Here is a 22,205-nt window from a genome sequence, read left to right as displayed (position 1 = left end):
TGTGTGTGTGTGTGTGTGTGTGTGTGTGTGTGTGTGTGTGTGTGTGTTTAAAGGCTGAATGAGAGAGTAGGTGGGAATTCTTGGTTGAAATGAGACTCAGTGAGGCTCCAGGCATTTCATTTCTTCCTTATCTCTTGCTTTTCTGGTACTTTGGATAATTGGGAGTAGGTTGCAGGAGTGTTTTTCTCTGTCCCATCCGCCCTTCAAAGCCAGGAGTCTTGGGCAAGTGGGTAGAGAAGAATTAGAGTGTAGGGCTCAGAGTTTTCTCTTTACATTGTTCACCCAAGGATGAGTCACCCCTCTTCTTTTCTCTCTTACCTCACTGAATCATCTCACATTAAAGGAGCACCTTCATTTTCAAAGATCCACTAAAGTAAATTTAGTATTATCTTGTAAATTCAGAGTTAAAATTGAGCCAAGAGTGGGCAATAAATGGAATGTAAAACTCCAGAGGAGATTTTTAAAGGCCAAAGATTTAGAATATTCAGGGCTGAAGGCTCCGGCAAGCTGTTGTAACTGCCAACCCTTCTCCAGGCATCTTCATGCGGGATATATGTGAGGTGCTCTTGGGGGAGAAAGAGTGTAATGGATACAAGCCACAGGCTCCCTCTCCACCACCAATATTAACATTTTCTTTCTCGGCCCTTAGGATGACTGAAAGGTGATGATTTAGTGACTTCTGCTTGAAAAAGCCATCCTAGGTTTTTGGTTATTTGTACATCAGTAGGGAAAAGATCTGGGGCGGAAGACTTGAGGACACCTAGTCATTGTCCAGATTGACCTGGTAGTGCCCTGTGTCCATTGTTCTCTGCTGGATGTTGGGTTATGGCGCCGGCTCCTCTAAGAGGATCTGTGACTCTTCAGATTAGGACAAGCCCGGCCTCATCGCCTCCTCACCAGGGCGAGGATACTTTAAGGAGTCCTATGCAACTTCTGTTCCAAGTGGCTCAGCGTGGTTTCCCAGGGAGGGGCCTGTAGGTCTGTCTTTCCTAGTATCTCTGGACTTACCCTGGGAGGAACTGGAATTCTGGGTCATCCCAGAACCATCTCTTTGGGCCTAGGGAGGATACAGGGATGTGTGGGCTAAAGCAGCCTAGTGGGAGATTCACCCCAGTTGACACCAGTAGCCAATGTGGGCTCAAGCAAGGGAGATAGTGGTTGTCCTTACTGAGAACGGAGAAAGGACCCAGTAAATGCTTTTTAGCTGCTTGCTAGATTGCAAACTGCATTCCCGTCCTTCTGTCCTTTTTTCCCTTTCATGCTTCCTCTTCCCCTCCTGCTCTCCCCGTCTCATTTTTCCTGATCATGTGATGCTTTTGATCTTCCCACGGCACCCCCAGCCCTGCCTCTGCCTCCCTTGTGGTGACGTTTATGACAGAGCTGGAAGAACCCTGAGCTAGGGGTTTCTTCATTTGAGCTCAGTTCACTGTTAAACCCCCAAATGGGATATAATTGGAAGGGTGGGTGCAGAAATACCTCCTAAAACTTAACACAGTTTGTAAAATGGGCTACTTATATTTTGGGGCTTTATGTCTACTGGAAACCCAGGTAGAAGTAGGATAATAAGAGAACACAGTTTGTTCTTCATGCACATTTATTCAGCATACGCACTTACTGGGTGTCTTTGGGGTGTTTAACCTTATGCTAGATGCTGACCTTAAGGAAATGTCTAAGAGCCCCTGCTCGTTACAGTCTGTTTGGAAGATAGGCAGACAGGTGAGCAAACAAGAACCATAAAGCCTAATCAGTGATCTAATAGAAGTCTGCCTAAGGCAAATGGGGGTGCACAGGTTGGAGCAGGCAATTCTGCTAGGGTAGGGTGGTACCAGGGAGAGGCTTCCTTGAAGTAGCTGCCTTATTTTCCTTGTGGAAAATGACCATGTGGCTTCCCTTAAGCAAGATCATCTTGAGCTGGATTCTCATTGGCTTATTCTCACCCAGTTGACCCTTTGGACAATAGGAAATTGATTTTTTCAGGAATGTTTTTCCTGATGGCTCTGCTATGAGGGACATTGTTCGTCCAAATTGTCCATGTATATTCCACCAAACCCATTTGCTTCTCTTCTGTGGTTTCTTAAAATTCTTATTAAAGTATAGTTGATTTATAATATTGTGTTAGTTTCAGGTATACAGCATAGTGATTCAGATACATATATCTGTCTATCTATCTATATATTCTTTTCCATTATAGGTTATTACAAGATATTGAATATCGTTCCCTGTGCTATGCAGTAGGTCCTTGTTGTTTATCTATTTTATATATAGTAGTATGTATCTGTTAATCCCATACTCCTAATTTATTCCTCTCCTCCTTTCTCCTTTGGTAACCATAAGTTTGTTTTCCATGTCTGTGAGTCTGTTTCTGTTTTGTAAATAAGTTCATTTGTATTATTTTTTTAGATTCCACATAAAAGTGATATCATATACTTGTCTTTTTTAGTTTGACTGACTTTCTTCTGTGTTTTTAATCTCATTTCATGTCTGTCACTCCAGTCACTCAAACCAGGGACCCAGAGGCCACCTGGCTTGCCTCTTCTCTCCCTCTACAGCCATTGATTCTACCTCTGCAGCTGTTCTCAAGTCTCCCCTTGTTACCTGGCTCAGGCCATAGCACTGGTCCAGGCCCTCGTGGTGTCTTGCCTGGGATTCTGACTGGTCTTCTATCTGTTAACCCCCCTCCGCCCTCTTTATAGTCCACTGTCCACACTGCCATTTTGTCCTAAAATTCCCCTACTATATTTAAACTCCTTCATTGGATTCCCTTCGGGTTTCAGGTTGAAGTTCAAATTTCTTAACTTGCCATCTAGGTTGTTACCACCTAAGTTCTTCTCGGCCTGGCCCTTGACAACCTCTTTAGCATTACTTCAGGCCACTGCCTGCATCCTCCTCCCCTCTACGGGCCACGCCCCATTCATCTAGCTATTAAGAAGGTCTTACTCTTCCCTGACATATCACTCTGTTGTATGATTTTTCTGCCTTCATAGGTGCTGTTCCTTCTGTGTGGAATGTCTGTCTTTTCCTTCCTGACTTCAGGTAGTTCCTACTCATCTTTTAAAAGTTTGCTCTAGTGTCACCTCCTGTGGGAAGCCCTCCCTGACTGCCCAGCCTGGATTAGATATGCCTTCTCTGGACAGTCTTGGCCATAGCGTCCTCTACTCACCTGTTATAGAATTTAGCTTACTATATCATACTTTTTTATTTACTTATCAGTCTTCCCTACTAGAGTACAAGCTCTTTGAGGCCAGAGTCTGTGCCTTTTTTCATTTTAGTATCCCCAGGATTTAGCACTGTGATGGTATTTACATAGTAGTTATGTTTAGAATTAATATGTGAATGAATGATGTTCTTTCATCTGGCTCAGCATGAGTCCTGTTAGAAAGTGTCTAGAGTCCAGAAAGGACAACATGGGGGTGGAGCTTGGGAAAGAACTTATTTCCTTCCTTCAGAATAGGCAGAGTCTGCCTATCCTGGTAGAGGTGTGATGGAAGATTTCACGCTGCCTGTCCATTTCCCAATCCAACACCCATTCACCTTCCTGTGCCCTTCACTCAGCCACCTGAGAGCCAACTCTTTTAAGAGTCACATTCTTGAAAAGAGAATCAGGGCTAGAGTGAGGGGCTAGCCTGGGCCTGGGGAAATGCCCTGAAGTCCAGGGATCTTTCTTTTAATTTTTTGTGCCATGTCATCTGATGGACCAGGGCCCTGAGCCCTGCCAAGCAGGGTCTGGGATATCTGCCCTGCTAGCTGCCTCTTATCATTGGTACCAGAGTGTAGGTTGTGGTGGTGGTGAATGGGTAGGATTGAATGGGGGGGCGTGTTTCAGAGCCCTTGCTGATGTTTGAGTGCACAATTGTTTTCTCACCAGTTGAAAAATATACTTTCTGCTCCTCTTGAAAAACATTGCAGAATTCAATTCCAGCTTTGTTTTCAGCTGTAGGAGAGCCTGACTCTGAAAGAGACTTTAAAAAATTCTAGTCCACGGTTCACACAAGCAAATTCCAGTGAACACTTGCATGAGTGGCCCATTTGGGGAAGATGTCAAATACCCCTGGAGAGTCTGGGCTGTCCCCTCCTGTCAACATCAGTGGGAGTCCCCGCAGCCCAACCACCGTGAGCCTCTTTTCAAGGTGACCCATATCTCTGCTTAATGGCATCGGGATGCATGAACATGCCACTATCTTTTATTAAAGCCCAGAACTTCTGGAATGAGATAAAAAGGAACTTGATTTGCTATTCTTGTTATGTTGACAAAATTTATACAGATCTTGATTCTTAAAGGTTGTGCAAAAAAAGGGCCATCGTTCTGCTTGACCTCATTGTCCTGTGGATTCTGAGTCCGTCTTATAAAGGTGCTCCAGGGTAAAATTTGGTAAATGAGATTTCTGCTGCAAGGCACTGGCTACTTCTAAACTCTAAAGGACAAAAAATCAAATTGCCTAGTCTCGCTTTTAGCTGTCATGTAAAAATAGTTGCATGCTGTTTATTTCCTGTACCCCACATCCAGGTCTTTGGAGCTCCCTCGCCCCAAGCTTGGTTTTGAGAACCCCTACAGACTTTCAGGGGTCTCATGAGGCAATTGGCACCTTGATGCAGATGGCTTGTTGGATATTGGAATGGATGGTTGGATATTGGAATGGATGGTTGTCTTTGGGGACCTTTAAATGATTCCTCATACATATTAAAATCTTAGTAAAGATCACTGGTACATCTTAGATTTTGGAGTATAGAGTGGTCTGGATTAGAAAAAGACAAGTGTTTTACTTTCCTTGGAGGAACTAGTCCAGAGGGCCAAGGAGGCCTCAAGACAGTTTTTGTTTTAGCCCAGTAAACTTAGCCACTTTGTTTTACCAGGAAAATGCATCCTGCATTTAAGGCATGTAGATAGAGTCTTTTAATTTCCACTTTACAGATGAGATCATTGAGGCCCAGATAATTTAAACAGTTTGTTGGTGACCTCAAGCAGGCCGGAGGCAGAGATGGGATTTGTATCCAGATTTCTTTACTCTAAGTTCAGTACTCGGCTCTTTGCGTTGCTAGTTTTCAGGGGACCTACCTGCCATCAGCTGTCCTTCCCCCATCCTAGAGCAGACTAAAATCAATTAGTATTGTTTCCCCACCTACCCATGGACTAAATTCATTTCTTATTCCCCTGGCTTTGGAGAAGGTAGTACATGGAACGGCCATTTGACTAGCTTGTCTAGTCATTTAAAACCCAGAATCAGCTTAGTCTCTGCTAGGATCAGACGACAGGGGGCTTGGGAACAGCCTGAGCCATAGGGTCAGAGAAACATCTTGACTGCCTGGTGTTGTCTGGCAGAAAAGCCTTGGGCCAGAGTGGGGAGATCTGGGCTCTAGACTCTTAGCTACCTAGGCACTCTGTGCCTCGATTTCCCTAGGTGTAAAACAGTGCTAAGACCTGCCGTACCTGCTTCACCAAGCTATGATTAGGGCCAAGTGAAAGTACAAGGGAAAAGTGCATCACTGCACAGATCTGAGCAAGTCTAGGTGCTTTTTTTTTTTTTTTTTGCGGTACGCGGGCCTCTCACTGTTGTGGCCTCTCCCATTGCGGAGCACAGGCTCCGGACGCGCAGGCTCAGCGGCCATGGCTCACGGGCCCAGCCGCTCTGTGGCATGTGGGATCTTCCCGGACCGGGGCACGAACCCGTGTCCCCTGCATCGGCAGGCGGACTCTCAACCCCTGCGCCACCAGGGAAGCCCTAGGTATTTTTCTGATCAGCGAATCTTGATTACGAGGATGGCCGAGTGACTTGTGGATGTGCAGGAGGACATGGAGGGTGGGCGTCTGCTTCTGACAGGGTAACTCGTGGTATGAATGTCCGAGCACCTTCAGGACCTGGTTGAACCTGTCTCTCCTGTCTTCCACATGCTCCAGGCTGGGGGAAGTTTGCTCGGCTGACCAGAGCACTGACAAGCAGCAGGGGTGTCCTGCAGCAGCTTGCTCCCAGCGTGCAAAAAGGCGAGAACGTCCACAAGCACTCCCGCCTGGCCGAGGTAAGGGCAAGGGTTTAGCTCAGCTTAACCCTCACTCATTTCCATGGGGTCCCTGGGCTGAGAAAATGGTCCACAGTGAGTGTGATGGCTTGGAAGGGGCCTTCAGGACCCCAGACTCTTGTCTTGGCTGGGCTATACACCACCATGTGTGACCTTGGGTAAGTGATCTAACTGCTGTTAGTTGTGTACTCTCACATATGTAAAAGGAGCTGCAAACAACTCCATTCAAAATTGGTTGAGATTACAGTTGTCAGCTGACTCTTTTGAAGGAGTAGGGAAGAAGCTAGAAGTGCTATATACACGAAGGGGGTTTGACTTATAAATCATAACCAACTTTGTTATTTGAGCAATACATACTATTATAGGAAAAGAAGATACAGGAAGCAAAGAGGAAGAAAATAAAAATCACCTAGAATCCCACTAACCAGATAACATTGTTATAATTTTTGTGGACATGCCTTAACTCTTTTTTGCATTTAAGAAATATTCTATTCCTAAAGCCTAAGAAATACATTTTTTCACATTAATGAAGTTGAGATATATCTAAGAATCAATGTGTATGTTTAAGATGGGTTGTATTGCCTTTTCTTCATTTTATAAAGTTATGAACATCTTTCCAGGTTAATAAATATACTTAAAATTATTGCTGTTTCCATAACCTTTGTAGTAAGGAAAATTCATGGTGGTGGTATTCTCCCTTTTGCTGGCACAAGTGAGAGGCTGGGAAACCTGGACAAGATATTTGATCAGGCTTAATGCACCCAAATTATTATTATCTGTCTTTGGTGGTCCGGCATCCAAACCACTGTTATCTCCCTTTGGTGGTGCCTGGTCTTTCTTTTTTTCGTTTTGTTTTTTTTCCAACTAGACCAGGGTAAGACCAATTAAGAGCATTATACTTTCCATGTAGCAAATTTCCATCTTACCCAAAGATGGCAGAGTTAGCTGTCTCTCTGCCTGGTCGTGGCCAGTCAGTTCCTGATCTGTGCTGAGATGACAGGGCACTTTCTGACCTGCCTCTTGGCTTCCATATCCCCGAGGGAGAAACTCCCAGCACGGTGCAGCTGACAGTGGGTGCTCTGCATATGTGCACCGAATGTTGAATGGGTTGACTACAGAAGATGTCCTTATAGCAGCCAAAAGCTTCTGCCAGCAGTGGGACGGGGGGCATTCATTTGTGTTGTATTAGAGAAGGTGAGATCCTTGGATGATGGCAGCATCGTTTTTGTCATGATGTGGGCTCACCTTGCGATAGAAAGAATAATAAAAGAGACCCTTCAGCTCACAGCCTGCACTTTCTCTGTCCCTGCTGCTTCTTTTGGTTAATGATGTTCCCTCCTCTCCTACTGTCTCCAGCTTGCTCACTCTTATCCAGCCACATTCCTTGCTGTTCCTCTTATACACCAGGCTTGCTCTTCCCCCAGACTTTTGTGTTCTACTCCTTCACCAGCTGCAAGTCTTTGCTCAGATGTCATTTTCTCTATGTGGCTACCTCTGTCAGAGATACAAGAACTGGTAGGATATTTGTATGTTAAGGGATTGATTGTAAGGAGGTGCTTGTGGGGACTGGGGAAGTCCAGAATTCGTGGGGCAGCTTGGCCAACTGGAAACCCTTGGGAGGAGCTGGTTGGTGCTGAAGTCCCAGGTGGAATTTCTTCTCAGGGAAACCTCAGTTTTGCTCTTAAAGCCTTTCAACTGATTAGATGAGGACCACCCAGATTATGGAGTATAATCTCCCTTCCTGCAAGTCAGCTGATTGTAGATGTCAATCACATCTACAAAATACCTTCACAGAAGCACTTAGTGTTTGACTGAACAACTAGGTACCATGGCCTAGCCAAGTTGACACGTGAAACTAACCATTACAGTTTAATCCTTGTCAGTTCGGCACCCGTATACATTTCCTTAAACCATACTTAATCTCCAAATAAAGATAATAACAAAGTCATACTTCCACCTAACATGATCCAGTTATGTTGCATATTACCGAAACATACCAGCCCTTTCCCCAGAAGAGGATGCAAAGTCCTCGGGTGAGATCGCCACTCCTTGATACCCTGTAACTTAAACAGTGTGATGTAAACTTAACTCTTAACATCTTATGTTAGATAATAAGGGAATAAGACAGGGAAGAAAATAAAAATATTTGCCTTATATATACACTATATACTATATATATATATATATATATATATATATATATACACACACACACACAGACACACACACTATAGTGTGTGTATATTATATATATATATATATATACAAACATTAATAACAAAATAAGAAATACTCATTAACTCTTAATCCTCTCCTTAACCTGCTCTACGTTATGCTCCACTTAATGGCTTCCAATATACTATACAGTTTACTTATTGTGTTTATTGTTCACTGGTATATCCCAAGCATTTAAAACAGTGTCCAGCACATAGTAGATGCTCATCAGTAGTAAGTGTTTTTTTTTTTCCTTAATTGATCGAATGGATGAAAGAAAGGAAATGATGTTAATGTTTTTGCCTAACTGTCTGGCATGAGTAGTTGCTCATTGATTGGCAATATGAGGCAAACATCTGGGTCCCATCCCAGGGGCTGCTAAATTTTAATTAACCTGGCTAGAGGCTTATGGATTTTATTGATCTTTTCAAAGAACCAACTTTTGGTTTGTGGATTTTCTCTAATGGTTTTCTGTTTCCAATTTCACTGATTTCTGCTCTAATTTTTAATTTTTTCTTCTGTTTAGTTTGGAATGAATTTGCTCTTCTTTTTCTAGCTTCGTAAGGTGGAAGCTTAGTTTATTGATTTTTGATCGTTCTCCTTTACTAATGCATGCGTTCAATCCTATAAATTTCCCTTTAAGCACTGCTTTCACTGCATCCCACAAATTTTGATAGGTTGTGTTTTCATTTTCATTTTGTTCAAAATATTTAAAAATTTCTCTGAGATTTGTTCTTTGGTCCCAGGTGTTATATAGAAGTGTGTTGTTTTATCTCCAAGTATTTGGGGATTTTACAACTGTCTTTCTGTTATTGATTTCTGGTTTAATTCCGTTGTGATCTGAGAGCAGACACTGTATGATTTCTATACTGTTAAATTTGTTAAGGTGTGTTTTATGGCCCAGTATGTGGTCTATCTTGGTGAATGTTCCATGTGAGCTTGAGAAGAACGTATATTCTGCTACCGTTGGATGAAGTAGTTCATAGATGTCCATTATATCCAATTGTGTGTTGAGCTCCACAACATCCTTACTGACTTTTTGCCTGCTGGATCTGCACATTTCCATTAGGGGGTGTTAATGTCTCCAGCTATAATAGTGGATTCATCTATTCTCCTTGTAGTTCTATCAATTTTTGCCTCATGTATTTTAATGCTCTGTTGTTTGCTGCATACTCATTAAGGACTGTTATGTCTTCTTGAAAAATTGACTCCTTTATCATTACATAATGCCACTCTTTATCCCTGATAACTTTTCTTGCTGTGAAGTCTGGTCTGTCAGGAATGAATATTGCAACTCCCACTTTCTTTTGCTTAGCATGAGTATGTTAAATCTTTCTTCTTATTTTAATCTACATGTGCATTTATATTTGAAGTGGGTTTCTTGTCGACAACGTATAATTGGATGCTGTTTCTTGATCCACTTTGACAATCTGTGTCTTAATTGGCCTATTTAGACCACTGACATTTAAAGTGATTATTGATATAGTTGATATATTTATGTGTGATATGTGTGATATATTTATGTGTGATAAATTATGTGTGATAATATTTACCACATTTGTTGCTGGTTTTTATTTGTTGCCCTTGTTCTGTATTCCTATTTTGTCTTCCACTCTTTTCTGTCTTTTGTGGTTTTAACTGAGCATTTTATATGATTCTATATTTTCTCCTTCCTTAGCATATTATACTTTTTTTTACATTTTTTTAGTGGTTTCCCTAGAGTTTGGAGTATACATTTACAAGTAATCCAAGTCTACTTTCAAATACAGTGGTCCCTAGGTACCCAAAGGGGGATATGTTCCAGGACCCCCCACAGGTACCAAAATCCATGGATGCCCGAGTCTTTTATATAAAATGGCATGGTGTTTCATATAAATTATTCACTATTCACATCCTCTCATATACTTTTTTTTTTTTTTTTTTTGGCGGTACGCGGGCCTCTCACTGTTGTGGCCTCTCCCGCTGCAGAGCGCAGGCTCCAGACGCGCAGGCTCAGCGGCCATGGCTCACGGTCCCAGCCGCTCTGGGCACGTGGGATCCTCCCGGACCGGGGCATGAACCCGTGTCCCCTGCATTGGCAGGCGGACTCTCAACCACTGGGCCACCAGGGAAGCCCTCTCATATACTTTAAATTATCTCTAGATTGCTTATAATACCTAATACAATGTAAACACTATGTAAATAGTCATAAATATAATGTAAATGTTATGTAAATAGTTGCTGGTGTGCAACAAATTCAAGTTTTGCTTTTTGGCACTTTCTGGAATTTTTTTTCTGAATATTTTGATCTGCACTTGGTTGAATCCACAGATGCAGAACCCACGGATTTAGAGGGCTGACTGTAATACTGTACGTAGTGCTTCATGGGTAGTGCAAGTACCCTGTAATAAAATACTCCTAATTCCTCTGTCCTGTCCATTGTGCCATTGCTGTGATTCATTTCACTTATTCATAAGCATACAAAAGCATATATATGTATACAGTATCAAATACATTGTTGCTGTTATTTTGAACAAACTGTTATCTGTTGGATCAATTAAGAATAAGAAAAATTGGGACTTCCCTGGTGGTGCAGTGGTTAAGAATCCGCCTACCAATGCAGGGGACACGGGTTCAAGCCCTGGTCTGGGAAGATCCCACATGCCACTGAGCAACTAAGCCTGTGCGCCACAACTACTGAGCCTGAGCTCTACAGCACGCGAGCCACAACTACTGAGCCCATATGCCACAACTACTGAAGCCTGTGTACCTAGAGCCTGTGCTCCACAACAAGAGAAGCCACCTCAGTGAGAAGCCTATGCACGACAACAAAGAGTAGCGCCTGCTCACCGCAACTAGAGAAAGCCTGTGCGCAGCAACGAAGACCCATTGCGGCCAAAAATAAAAAAAAAATCCAAAAAATATTTTAAGAATAAGAAAAACAAAAGTTTTTCTTTTACCTTCCCTTATTCCTTCTCCAGTGTTCCTCTTTTTCATTAAGTAGATCCAAGTTTCTGACCTATATCATTTTCTTTCTCTCTGAAGAACTTCTTTATAAATTTCTTGCAAGGCATTTCTGCTGGCAACAAATTCCCTCAATTTTTATCTGAGACATTATTTATCCTTCGCTTTTGAAAGATAATTTTGCAGGGTACAGAATTCTAGGTTGGTGTTTGTTTTCTCAACACTTTAAATATTTCGCTCTACTCTCTTCTTGTTTGTGCAGTTTCTGAGGAGATTTAGGATGTAATTCTTATCTTCGTTCCTAATAGGTTAGGTTTTGGGTTTTTTTTCCCCCCTCCAGATTCTTTCAGGAATTTTTGTTTGATTTTCTGCAGTTTGAATATGCTGTGACTAAGTTTTTTTCTTTTCTTTTCACTTATACTGCTTGGTGTTTTCTGAGCTTCCTGTATCTGTGGTTTGGTGTCTGACATGAATTTGGGGAAGTTATCAGTCATTATTGCTTAAAATATTTCTTCCATTTCTTTCTTTCCTCTCCTCTGGTATTCCTATTCCATGTGTGTTATACCTTTTATAGTTGTCCCACAGTCCTTGGACATTCTGTTTTATTTTACTTTTTGGTCCTTTTCTCTTTGCTTTTCAGTTTTGGAGGTCTCTATTGACATGTCCTCAAGCTCAGAAATTCACTCCTCTGCCATGTCCTGTCCACTAAGGAGCCCATCAAAGGCATTCTTTGTTTCTGTTATAGTATTTTTGATCTCTGGCATTTCTTTTTGGTTCCTTCTTAGAACTTCCATCTCTGCTTACATCATCTGTCTGTTCTTGCATGCTCTCTATTTTAACCGTTAGAGCCCTTAGCATATGAATCATAGTTTTTAAAATTTCTGGTCTGATAATTCCAGCATCCCTGCCATATCTAGGTCTGGCTCTGTCTCTTCAAACTGTGTTTTTTGCCTTTTACTATGCCTTGCAACTTTCTGTTGAAATCTGGACATGATGTACTGGGTAACAGGAACTAGGGTAAAGAGACCGTTAGTGTGGTATAAGATGTGGGGGGAGAGGAATCATCCTATAGTCCCATGATTAGGTCACAGTATTTTAGTGAGTCTATGCCCCTGGGCTATGGACTTAACAAGTGCTTCTCAGTTAGTTCCCCATTTAGACCAAACAAGATGAGGCAGTATGGCCTGCAGTGGTGTATTTCTCTTTCCATATGCCAGAAGCTAGAGCAATTGGGTATTTTTCTATACTCAGGTGAGTTAGGCTCTGATAAAACCCCCCAAATTAGGCTCTGGTTAACTAGTTTCTCCGGAGGGCAGGCCTTTTTAAGAGGAAGAGCGTGCTGTGGTGTTTTTTAAAATGGTTACGTTTCTATTCTTCTTTCCAGGAGCATGGGGATACTTTTCTCTGATGTTTACAGTGAGAATCTGGTGGAGCTCCTGGAAGTAAAACTCACAAATGTGCGAGGCCCCTGCCCATGACTGGGTCCCCCTAGAATTTTTAACTCTCAGATTTGTCCGTGCTGAGGCTGCGGCAATTTGGTAGTTACAGTTTAGGCTTTCCTGTCCGGTACTAGTTCTTGTGGAGGTTTCTGCTTCTGGGTTTTTTCTGGCAAGTTGTGATTCTCTGTATTCACCTGTCTGTCTCTCCAATTTTTGGTACAATAGTTTGTCCTCTGACCTCACCTCTTGTGTGGAACTAAGAAGAGTTGTTGATTTTTCAGTTTGTACAGCTTTTTGTTTGTCCTCTGACCTCACCTCTTGTGTGGAACTAAGAAGAGTTGTTGACTTTTCAGTTTGTACAGCTTTTTACTTGTTAGGATGGAATGACAATTTCCAAGCCTCTTACAACCTGCACCAGAAATTGGAAATTGGCTAGTAAGTGTTCAACAGAGAAAAATCTTTTCCCTGTCTAAAGCTTACAGCCAGTGTCCTGATGAGTTTTCTCACTGGTAAATGTCGTTGATCAAATGGAGATTGAGTAAGAGTATGGACACCTCATTGAAACCTCTCCCACCTCCAGGAAAAAAATTGACACAACGCACAAGTGGCTGGGAATGGCAGTTTTGCCTTTCAATGGGTTGCACATGTGATTTTCAAGGCCAACTTATATCCCTGTTTGAACTCAGGCAATTTGGCTTTCGTCCTCACATGAGTCCTCTTGTCTCCCTCCTGGACTGATTCTAGAAAAGAAGGAAGCACGTACTGTGTGCCAGGATCTGTGCTGCTCATCTTCTCCTTTAATCCCCTAGACATCTTAGAGCAGTGTTATAGAGGGGGAAACTGGGGCACAGGGAAGTTCATTAACTTGTTTGTGGTTCACCTGGCAGTAAGTGGTGGACTCTGGATTGAGAACCAGGTTTATGTGACTCCAAACCCAACCTGTTTCCCATCTGGGGCACTTCCTTCTGAGCACTGTCTCTTCTTCCCAGCCCTCTGCTACTGCTTATACTAGGGTTACCATACCTTCCAGCTTTAGACCTGATAGGGGACCATGGTCTCTCTCATCTCAGGATGGGACACCAAGTCCACTTCATCTCGCTATTCTTCAGCACTCCATCCTCTTCCCTCAGGCTAGTGTGAGCACTTGTTCTTTTGGAGGGCCAGTTTATTTTCAGATCTTAAATATATCCTATGTCATACATGCACCCTAATGTTCATGGCAGCACCATTTGCAATAGCCAAGACATGGAAGCAACCTAAATGTTCATCAACAGATGAATGGATAAAGAAGATGTGGTATACATATTTATAATGGAATACTATTCAGCCATAAAAAGGATGAAATAATGCCATTTGCAGCAACATGGATGGACCTAGAGATTATCATACTAAGTGAAGTCAGACAGAGAAAGACAAATATCATATGATATCACTTATATGTGGAATCTCAAATATACAAATGAACTTATTTACAAACAGAAATAAACTCACAGACATAGAAAACAAACTTAGGGTTACCAAAGGGGAAGGAGGGGGAGGGATAAATTAGGAGGTTGGGATTAGCAGATACAAACTACTATATATAAAATAGATAAACAACAAGGTCCTACTGTATAGCACATGGAACTATATATATATATATATATAGATAGATAGATAGATAGATATAGATATATATAGATAATGAATCACTTTGCTATACACCAGAAACTAACACAACACTGTAAAGTAACTATACTTCAGTGAAAAAAAAATCTTATGTCAGTACATAGATCAGGCTAGAGGACCCTTTTCACAAGTTGGGTTCTCTGGGATGCAGATACTGCATAACATCTGTGAAAGAAAAGGGGGAGGAAGCAGCATTGGGCAGGGAGGGCATCAGACACAGTGCAGATCCGATTGAGGCTCTGCCAGCCTGACAGGGAGCTCTGCAGCAGAGAAGGCAGTAGAGCAGCCCCATGCAGAGCAGGAAGGGCTGGGCTCCTCAACCACCTTCTTCTTCTTTTTTTTTTTTTCTGTTTTTTGTGTTTATATATATATATAACATCTTTATTGGAGTGTAATTGCTTTACAATGGTGTGTTAGTTTCTGCTTTATAACAAAGTGAATCAGTATACATATACATATGTTCCCATATCTCTTCCCTCTTGCGTCTCCCTCCCTCCCACCCTCCCTATCCCACCCCTCTAGGTGGTCACAAAGCACCGAGCTGATCTTCCTGTGCTATGTGGCTGCTTCCCACTAGCTATCTATTTTACATTTGGTAGTGTATATATGTCCATGCCACTCTCTCGCTTTGTCACAGCTTACCGTTCCCCCTCCCCATATCCTCAAGTCCATTCTCTAGTAGGTCTGTGTCTTTATTCCTGTCTTATTCCTAGGTTCTTCATGACATTTTTTCCCTTAAATTCCATATATATGTGTTAGCATATGGTATTTGTCTTTCTCTTTCTGACTTACTTCACTCTGTGTGACAGACTCTAGGTCCATCCACCTCATTACAAATAGCTCAGCTTCGTTTCTTTTTATGGCTGAGTAATATTCCATTGTATATATGTGCCACATCTTCTTTATCCATTCATCTGATGATGGACACTTAGGTTGTTTCCGTCTCTGGGCTATTGTAAATAGAGCTGCGATGAACATTTTGGTACATGACTCTTTTTGAATTATGGTTTTCTCAGGGTATATGCCCAGTAGTGGGATTGCTGGATCATATGGTAGTTCTATTTGTAGTTTTTTAAGGAACCTCCATACTGTTCTCCATAATGGCTGTACCAATTCACATTCCCACCAGCAGTGCAAGAGTGTTCCCTTTTCTCCACACCCTCTCCGGCATTTATTGTTTCTAGATTTTTTGATGATGGCCATTCTGACTGGTGTGAGATGATATCTCATTGTAGTTTTGATTTGCATTTCTCTAATGATGTTGAGCATTCTTTCATGTGTTTGTTGGCAGTCTGTATATCTTATTTGGAGAAATGTCTACCTAGGTTTTCTGCCCATTTTTGGATTGGGTTTGTTTTTTGTTATTGAGCTGCATGAGCTGCCCATAAATTTTGGAGATTAATCCTTTGTCAGTTGCTTCATTTACAAATATTTTCTCCCATTCTGAGGGTTGTCTTTTGGTCTTGTTTATGATTTCCTTTGCTGTGCAAAAGCTTTTAAGTTTCATTAGGTCCCTTTTGTTTCTTTTTGTTTTTATTTCCATTTCTCTAGGAGGTGGGTCAAAGAAGATCTTTCTGTGATTTAAGTCATAGAGTGTTCTGCCTATGTTTTCCTCTAAGAGTTTGATAGTTTCTGACCTTACATTTAAGTCTTTAATCCATTTTGAGTTTAGTTTTGTGTATGGTGTTAGGGAGTGATCTAATCTCATACTTTTACATGTACCTGTCCAGTTTTCCCAGCACCACTTATTGAAGAGGCTGTCCTTTCTCCACTGTACATTCCTGCCTCCTTTATCAAAGATAAGGTGACCATAGGTGCGTGGGTTTACCTCTGGGCTTTCTATCCTGTTCCATTGATCTGTATTTCTGTTTCTGTGCCAGTACCATACTGTCTTGATTACTGTAGCTTTGTAGTATAGTCTGAAGTCAGGGAGCCTGATTCCTCCAGCTCCATTTTTCATTCTCAAGATTGCTTTGGCTATGTGGGGTCTTTTGTGTTTCCATACAAATTGTGAAATTTTTTGTTTAGTTCTGTGAAAAATGCCAGTGGTAGTTTGATAGGGATTGCATTGAACCTGTAGATTGCTTTGGGTAGTAGAGTCATTTTCACAACGTTGATTCTTCCAATCCAAGAACATGGTATATCTTTCCATCTATTTGTATCATCTTTAATTTCTTTCATCAGTGTCTTATAATTTTCTGCATACAGGTCTTTTGTCTCCTTAGGTAGGTTTATTCCTAGATATTTTATTCTTTTTGTTGCAATGGTAAATGGGAATGTTTTCTTGATTTCACTTTCAGATTTTTCCTCATTAGTGTATAGGAATGCAAGAGATTTCTGTGCATTAATTTTATATCCTGCTACTTTACCAAATTCATTGATTAGCTCTAGTAGTTTTCTGGTAGCATCTTTAGGATTCTCTATGTATAGTATCATGTCATCTGCAAACAGTGACAGCTTTACTTCTTCTTTTCTGATTTGGATTCCTTTTATTTCCTTTTCTTCTCTGATTGCTATGGCTAGAACTTCCAAAACTATGTTGAATAAGAGTGGTGAGAGTGGGCAACCTTGTCTTGTTCCTGAAACTGTGATTAAAAATCTTCCAACAAACAAAAGCCCAGGACCAGATGGCTTCACAGGCAAATTCTATCAAACATTTAGAGAAGAGCTAACACCTATCCTTCTCAAACTCTTCCAAAATATAGCAGAGGGAGGAACACTCCCAAACTCATTCTACGAGGCCACCATCACCCTAATAACAAAACCAGACAAGGATGTCACAAAGAAAGAAAACTACAGGCCAATATCACTGATGAACCTAGATGCAAAAATCCTCAACAAAATACTAGTAAACAGAATCCAACAGCACATTAAAAGGATCACACACCATGATCAAGTGGGATTTATCCCAGGAATGCAAGGATTTTTCAATATACGCAAATCAATCAATGTGATAAACCATATTAACAAATTGAAGGAGAAAAACCATATGGTCATCTCAATAGATGCAGAGAAAGCTTTCGACAAAATTCAACACCATTTATGATAAAAACCCTCCAGAAAGTAGGCATAGAGGGAACTTTCCTCAACATAATAAAGGCCATATATGACAAACCCACAGCCAACATCGTCCTCAATGGTGAAAAACTGAAAGCATTTCCACTAAGATCAACTACCTTCTTGCTCAGTTATTGGCAGGTGCCTCCCTGGGAAGCTCAGGTTTCTGTCCCTTAGGAAGTTAACAGGAGGCTGTCAGCTAACTGCACACTCCACAGTGGGGCAGGGAATCCTTTCTTGAAGCAGGATCTAAGTCTGCCACCAGCTTGCTTCTCTCTTTCTGCCTTTATAGGAAGGAAAGTCACGGTCGATGTATGAGAGAACATCCCTCCTGCTCAGCAGGATTCACTCTGTGGTCTTCATGCAGGAGTGATCCTGCTGGGCTTTGGTCTGGCTGGGACAACTCTTTGCTGCCAGCTTCTCTCTTCATGGAAAGGCTGGGTGGGGGGGGGAAGATATGGACGAGAAACCATCTTTTCCTGTCACATCTTCTCACTCTTCCCTATGAGGGACCCAGGTCCAGATAAAATCTGAGCTGTGCGTTTGTGATAGCTGGAGTGCAAGCACGCCCATTCAGCCACATCACAGCTCACAGCTCATGACGCTCAGCATCTCACTGTAAGGAGATCGGGTAAATGCCGTCTGTGCTGCTGTTTTTCATGTAGGTGACAGGCGTAGTGGGCTGAAACAGCATCAAATGTTACTGCCCACTTGACAACTTACCGTGTGATTTCAGGCAAGTCATTTCACTGTTAAGAACTTCCATTTCTTTCTCTTTCTTTTCTTCAAATGGAGGAATTGACTTCAATTGAGAATAATATGTACTTATAGATTTGTGAAGAGTAAGGGAGCTTCTGAATGTGAACAAACACTTCGGTATATAGAAAATGCTCAATAATGTTAGTTTAATATTAAATTTTAATTTTTGGTTCTTTATATTGCTTTTAAAATTTTTCTCAAGAGAAAGAAATCTTGCTATTTGCAGTGACATGGATGGACCTCGAGGGCATTACGCTAAATGAAGTATGTCAGACAGAGAAAGACAAATACTGTATGATCTTATTTTTATGTGGAAATAAAACAAAGCAAAACAAAACAAACTCCTGGTCTCATAGATTAGAGAACAGATTGGTGGATGCCAGAGGCAGGGGGTGAGGGCAAGTGAAATTGGTGAAGGGGGTCAAAGGGTACAGCCTACCAGTTATAAAGTAAGTTCTGGTGAAGTAATGTAAAGAATGGTGCGTATAGTTAGTAATACTGTATTGTTTATTCAAAAGTTGCTAAGAGAGTAGTTAGAAGTTCTCATTACAAGAAAAAAAATTAGTAGCTACATGTGGTGATGGATGTTAAGTAGCCTTATGGTGGAGATCATTTTGCAATGTATACAAATAATGAGTCATTATGTTGTACACCTGAAACTAATAGGATGTTACCTGTCAATTCTATCTCAGTAAGCAAAATTTCTCAATTTTCAGAAATAAAACAGGTTCTTTATTGGATTTTAATACATAGAGGTATATAAAATAAAAGGTGAAACATCTACTGTTTCTTGAAGTAACCATTTTTAAACAGTGTATGTTTTTAGTAAACTATATATGAACAAGTGTTCATTTATGTTGATATTTTTTTAACAAAAATGTTGTCATACTATTATATATATTATTTTCCGATCTGCTTTTTTTCCCACTTACTAGTATATTTGGGATATTTTCCTAAGAGCATATATCCCCTTCATTTTTTTTTAATGGTTGCAATGTATTCATTGCATGACTATATCCGACGCTATTTAGTTGTCCCCTTGTTGATACATAATTAGATTGTTACCAGTCTTTGGTTATTAAAGATAATGCTTCAGTAAACCTCCTTGTATGTGTATTTTTGGTTTTAATTTAGAAACCTTTAAAATATTCAGAGTAGTAGAGAGTAATTTAACAAGCATTCATTTATTTATTCTGTTTATATAGTACATGCTGACAATTCCTCACTTCAAATTTTTTTTAAAAAATTAAAATATTACAGAGGAATCCCCTGGTGGTCCAGTGGACTTGGCGATTTCCCTGCCATGGGCCTTGGTTCGATCCCTGGTCGGAGAACTAAGATCCCGCAAGCCACTCAGCGTGGCCAAAAAATAAATAAATAAAATAAAATATTACAGGTAAAGTTGAGGTCCCCTTAGAACTTATTCCCAGAGGTAATCACTACCCTGAAGTTGTGTGTCTCCTTGCTATTGATGTTTTGATATTTTTATTACTTATATATTTATCCCTAAAACACATATACTCTGATTGTGTGGTTTTAAAAAATATATTTGCACAAATGATATCATATTGTGATATTTTATGACTTGTGTTTTACACTCAACATTGATTTTTGAAAGCTTTCTATTTTGAAATTATTATAGACTCACGGGAAGTTGCAAAACTGGTACAGAGGGTGTTCTCTACCCTCCACTCAGCTTCCCTCAACAGTAGCATCTTATATAACTACAGTATAATACTATACAGTAAAACATATAACTACAGGAAATCAACATGTGTAGAATATTGTTAAACTAAAGATCATATTCAGATTTCACCAGTCTTTACATGCACTCATTTGTGCATGTGTGTGCCTTTGTATATACATGTAAGTGTATATTTAGTTTCATAAGAACTGCCAAACTATTTGCCAATTGCAGTTGGTTGTATCGTTTTACATTCCCTCCAGTAATGTATGAAACAGCCAGTTTATCTATATCCTTGCCAGCATTTGGCATTGCCGCTCTTTTTTATTTTAACCATTTTAATAAGTACGTAGTGATAGCTCATTGTGGTCTTAATTTGCATTTTAGTAATGGCTAAAGATGTTGAACATCTTTTCATGAGCTTGTTTTACAACCACATTTCCAGCTGGTGAAATGCCAGTTCATGTCTCTTGCCCGTTTTCTAATTGAGTTCTGTTAACATCTCTTCCTTTTTTATTGCTTTAGAAATGTCAGCGTACTTTAAATCCTCTCTTTTGGTGTTTACTTTCCTCTTGTAGTGAGCTTATGTACAATCTGAGTTTTTGGTGGGAGTCCAGTGGGTCCCCAACTGATGAGGCATCTGGATGTGGTGGTTGAGTTTGCCTGTGCCGTATTCATAAATTTTCACCTGGATCAGACCAACTTTCCTGTAAATGTTTTTAGCCCTGGGGCTCCCAACTATGTCAACAACGTGAGTTTGGTTCCACACTCGTATACGGCACATACCTGGCGTTCTGATCTCTTACAGATCATCCTTTTTCTACCCAAAAGTCTGGACAGATGACCAGTTTCTTTTTTATGTCTCTGAGATATGGGTAGACACTTCCTGTTCCATGTCTCTTTGTTAGGGCAGCCCCTTGTCACCCCAGCAAAAGCATATGGGTTCCCTTCCTGTCCCCTCCAGTGCACACCCAGCTCTAACAACCCCTGTTTCTGAAAAACTCCTGGGCTGTTTGGTTTCAGTTCCTACTGGCTGCTTTGGTTTTGCATTCCTGTTACGGTTCTGGCACCTAAGATTTTGAACTTTATTTCTTTTTAAATGTTTGTTTAAATTTTTAAACAGCATCTCAATGTGTTTGGTGTGAATGGACAGCTTACCATATTTACTTAGTCCACTCTATAGATTGTTAATTCTCTAAATACTTGTGCTAGTATGAATATAATAGATTACTAGAAGTGGAATTAAGGAGACAGAGGGTACAAACGTTTCAAACTGGGTAGAACCTGCCAAAGTTCACACAACAAGGTTGTACTAGTTTACACTGCCAGTTTCTTTCTTCTCTCACCATTACCAATATTAATTGCTATCAATTGTTTTACTTAATCTTAAGTTTTAACGTTTCAATTAATTTTTAAGGGAAGATCATCTTTTTTTTTTAATGAACTGCACAAGGATTTGGTCTGATAAATATAGAGGCTGCCTTCCTTACATGCGTGAAAGTCCTGCTGCCCATCAGTAGCAGAGGCATGAGGAGCACGAGACGGCCCAGCACCAGCAACCTCCGGCAGGCAGCTGGACAGAGATGCAGAGAGCTCAAGTTTACTTACTGAACATGTGTACAGCTGGGCTTACTGTCCACATTCCCAGGTGACAAGCAGGTATGCTGTGCTCTGCTGAGGGAGAGTGGAAGGTGGGTATGTCCAGTCTGAGCTAGTGTCAGGGTCCCTAGTTTTTTTGTCCCACAGACCAGAATCACCAGTAGAAGCTGCCAGGAGGTATGTGAGCAAAGGTGTTTTTTTCTGAGAAACAGGCTCTATGTGACTTGAGATTTCCGCCCGCTTTTTTTTTTTTTTTTTCCCCTCTTTGGTTGTTGACTTCATTTGACTCTTCAGACTCAGGGAAAAGTGACAACACTCAGTGGCGTCTCACCAGCAACACCGCATTCTATTGCTCTGCACAGGAAAGTAACTTGGCAACAGGAGCTTCTGCCACAAGTACCTGGGTTTGGAGCTCATTTTGCCTCTTGCAAAGAGTCTTTTTAAACACTCTCAACTATCGCAATATGCCGTAGGCTGTGCCTGGAAGTAAGTGTCATTTCTGGAGGTGTTTTGGGTGACCACCTGATGGCACGTGGAAGGTGAGCTTTGAAGTGTGGCTGGACTAATGGCCTTGCCATTGCCGTCGAGCTTTGAAGGGCAGCCTGGGCTTGGTGGCGCTACGTGCCCTCAGGGCCATGAGGTTCCTTCTAGTCAGTGCTCTCTTGTCTAAGGGCTAAAGTCTTATGGGGGGATTCTTTTCTTTTTTCCTAGGAGGGCCATTTGGTTTATTCAAGCAGGCAGGGGAAAACTCAAATGTTCAGTAATGCCAGGGATCAACTCTACACTTGATTTTGATTAAAAAAAAGTTGTAAATGAACAGCTGAAATGAC

The 22,205-nt window shown here is 41.1% G+C and overlaps 1 protein-coding gene across 2 annotated transcripts in view; it reads left to right on the top strand.

Moving 5' to 3' along the window:
- Window positions 1-22,205, top strand: part of KCNH1 (potassium voltage-gated channel subfamily H member 1) — a 423,297-nt gene that overhangs the window by 49,912 nt on the left and 351,180 nt on the right. For both annotated transcript variants that reach the window (XM_027082909.1, XM_027082908.1), the window contains exon 5: window positions 5,894-6,012. In XM_027082909.1, coding sequence (XP_026938710.1) covers window positions 5,894-6,012 — 119 coding nt within the window. The remainder of the gene's footprint in view (window positions 1-5,893; window positions 6,013-22,205) is intronic.

Source organism: Aethalodelphis obliquidens, unplaced genomic scaffold (assembly GCF_003676395.1).
Source record: "Aethalodelphis obliquidens isolate GAN/ISIS:26980383/991018 unplaced genomic scaffold, ASM367639v1 scaffold48, whole genome shotgun sequence".
Classification (NCBI taxonomy): domain Eukaryota; kingdom Metazoa; phylum Chordata; class Mammalia; order Artiodactyla; family Delphinidae; genus Aethalodelphis; species Aethalodelphis obliquidens.
This window is presented reverse-complemented; position numbering and strand designations above follow the sequence as displayed.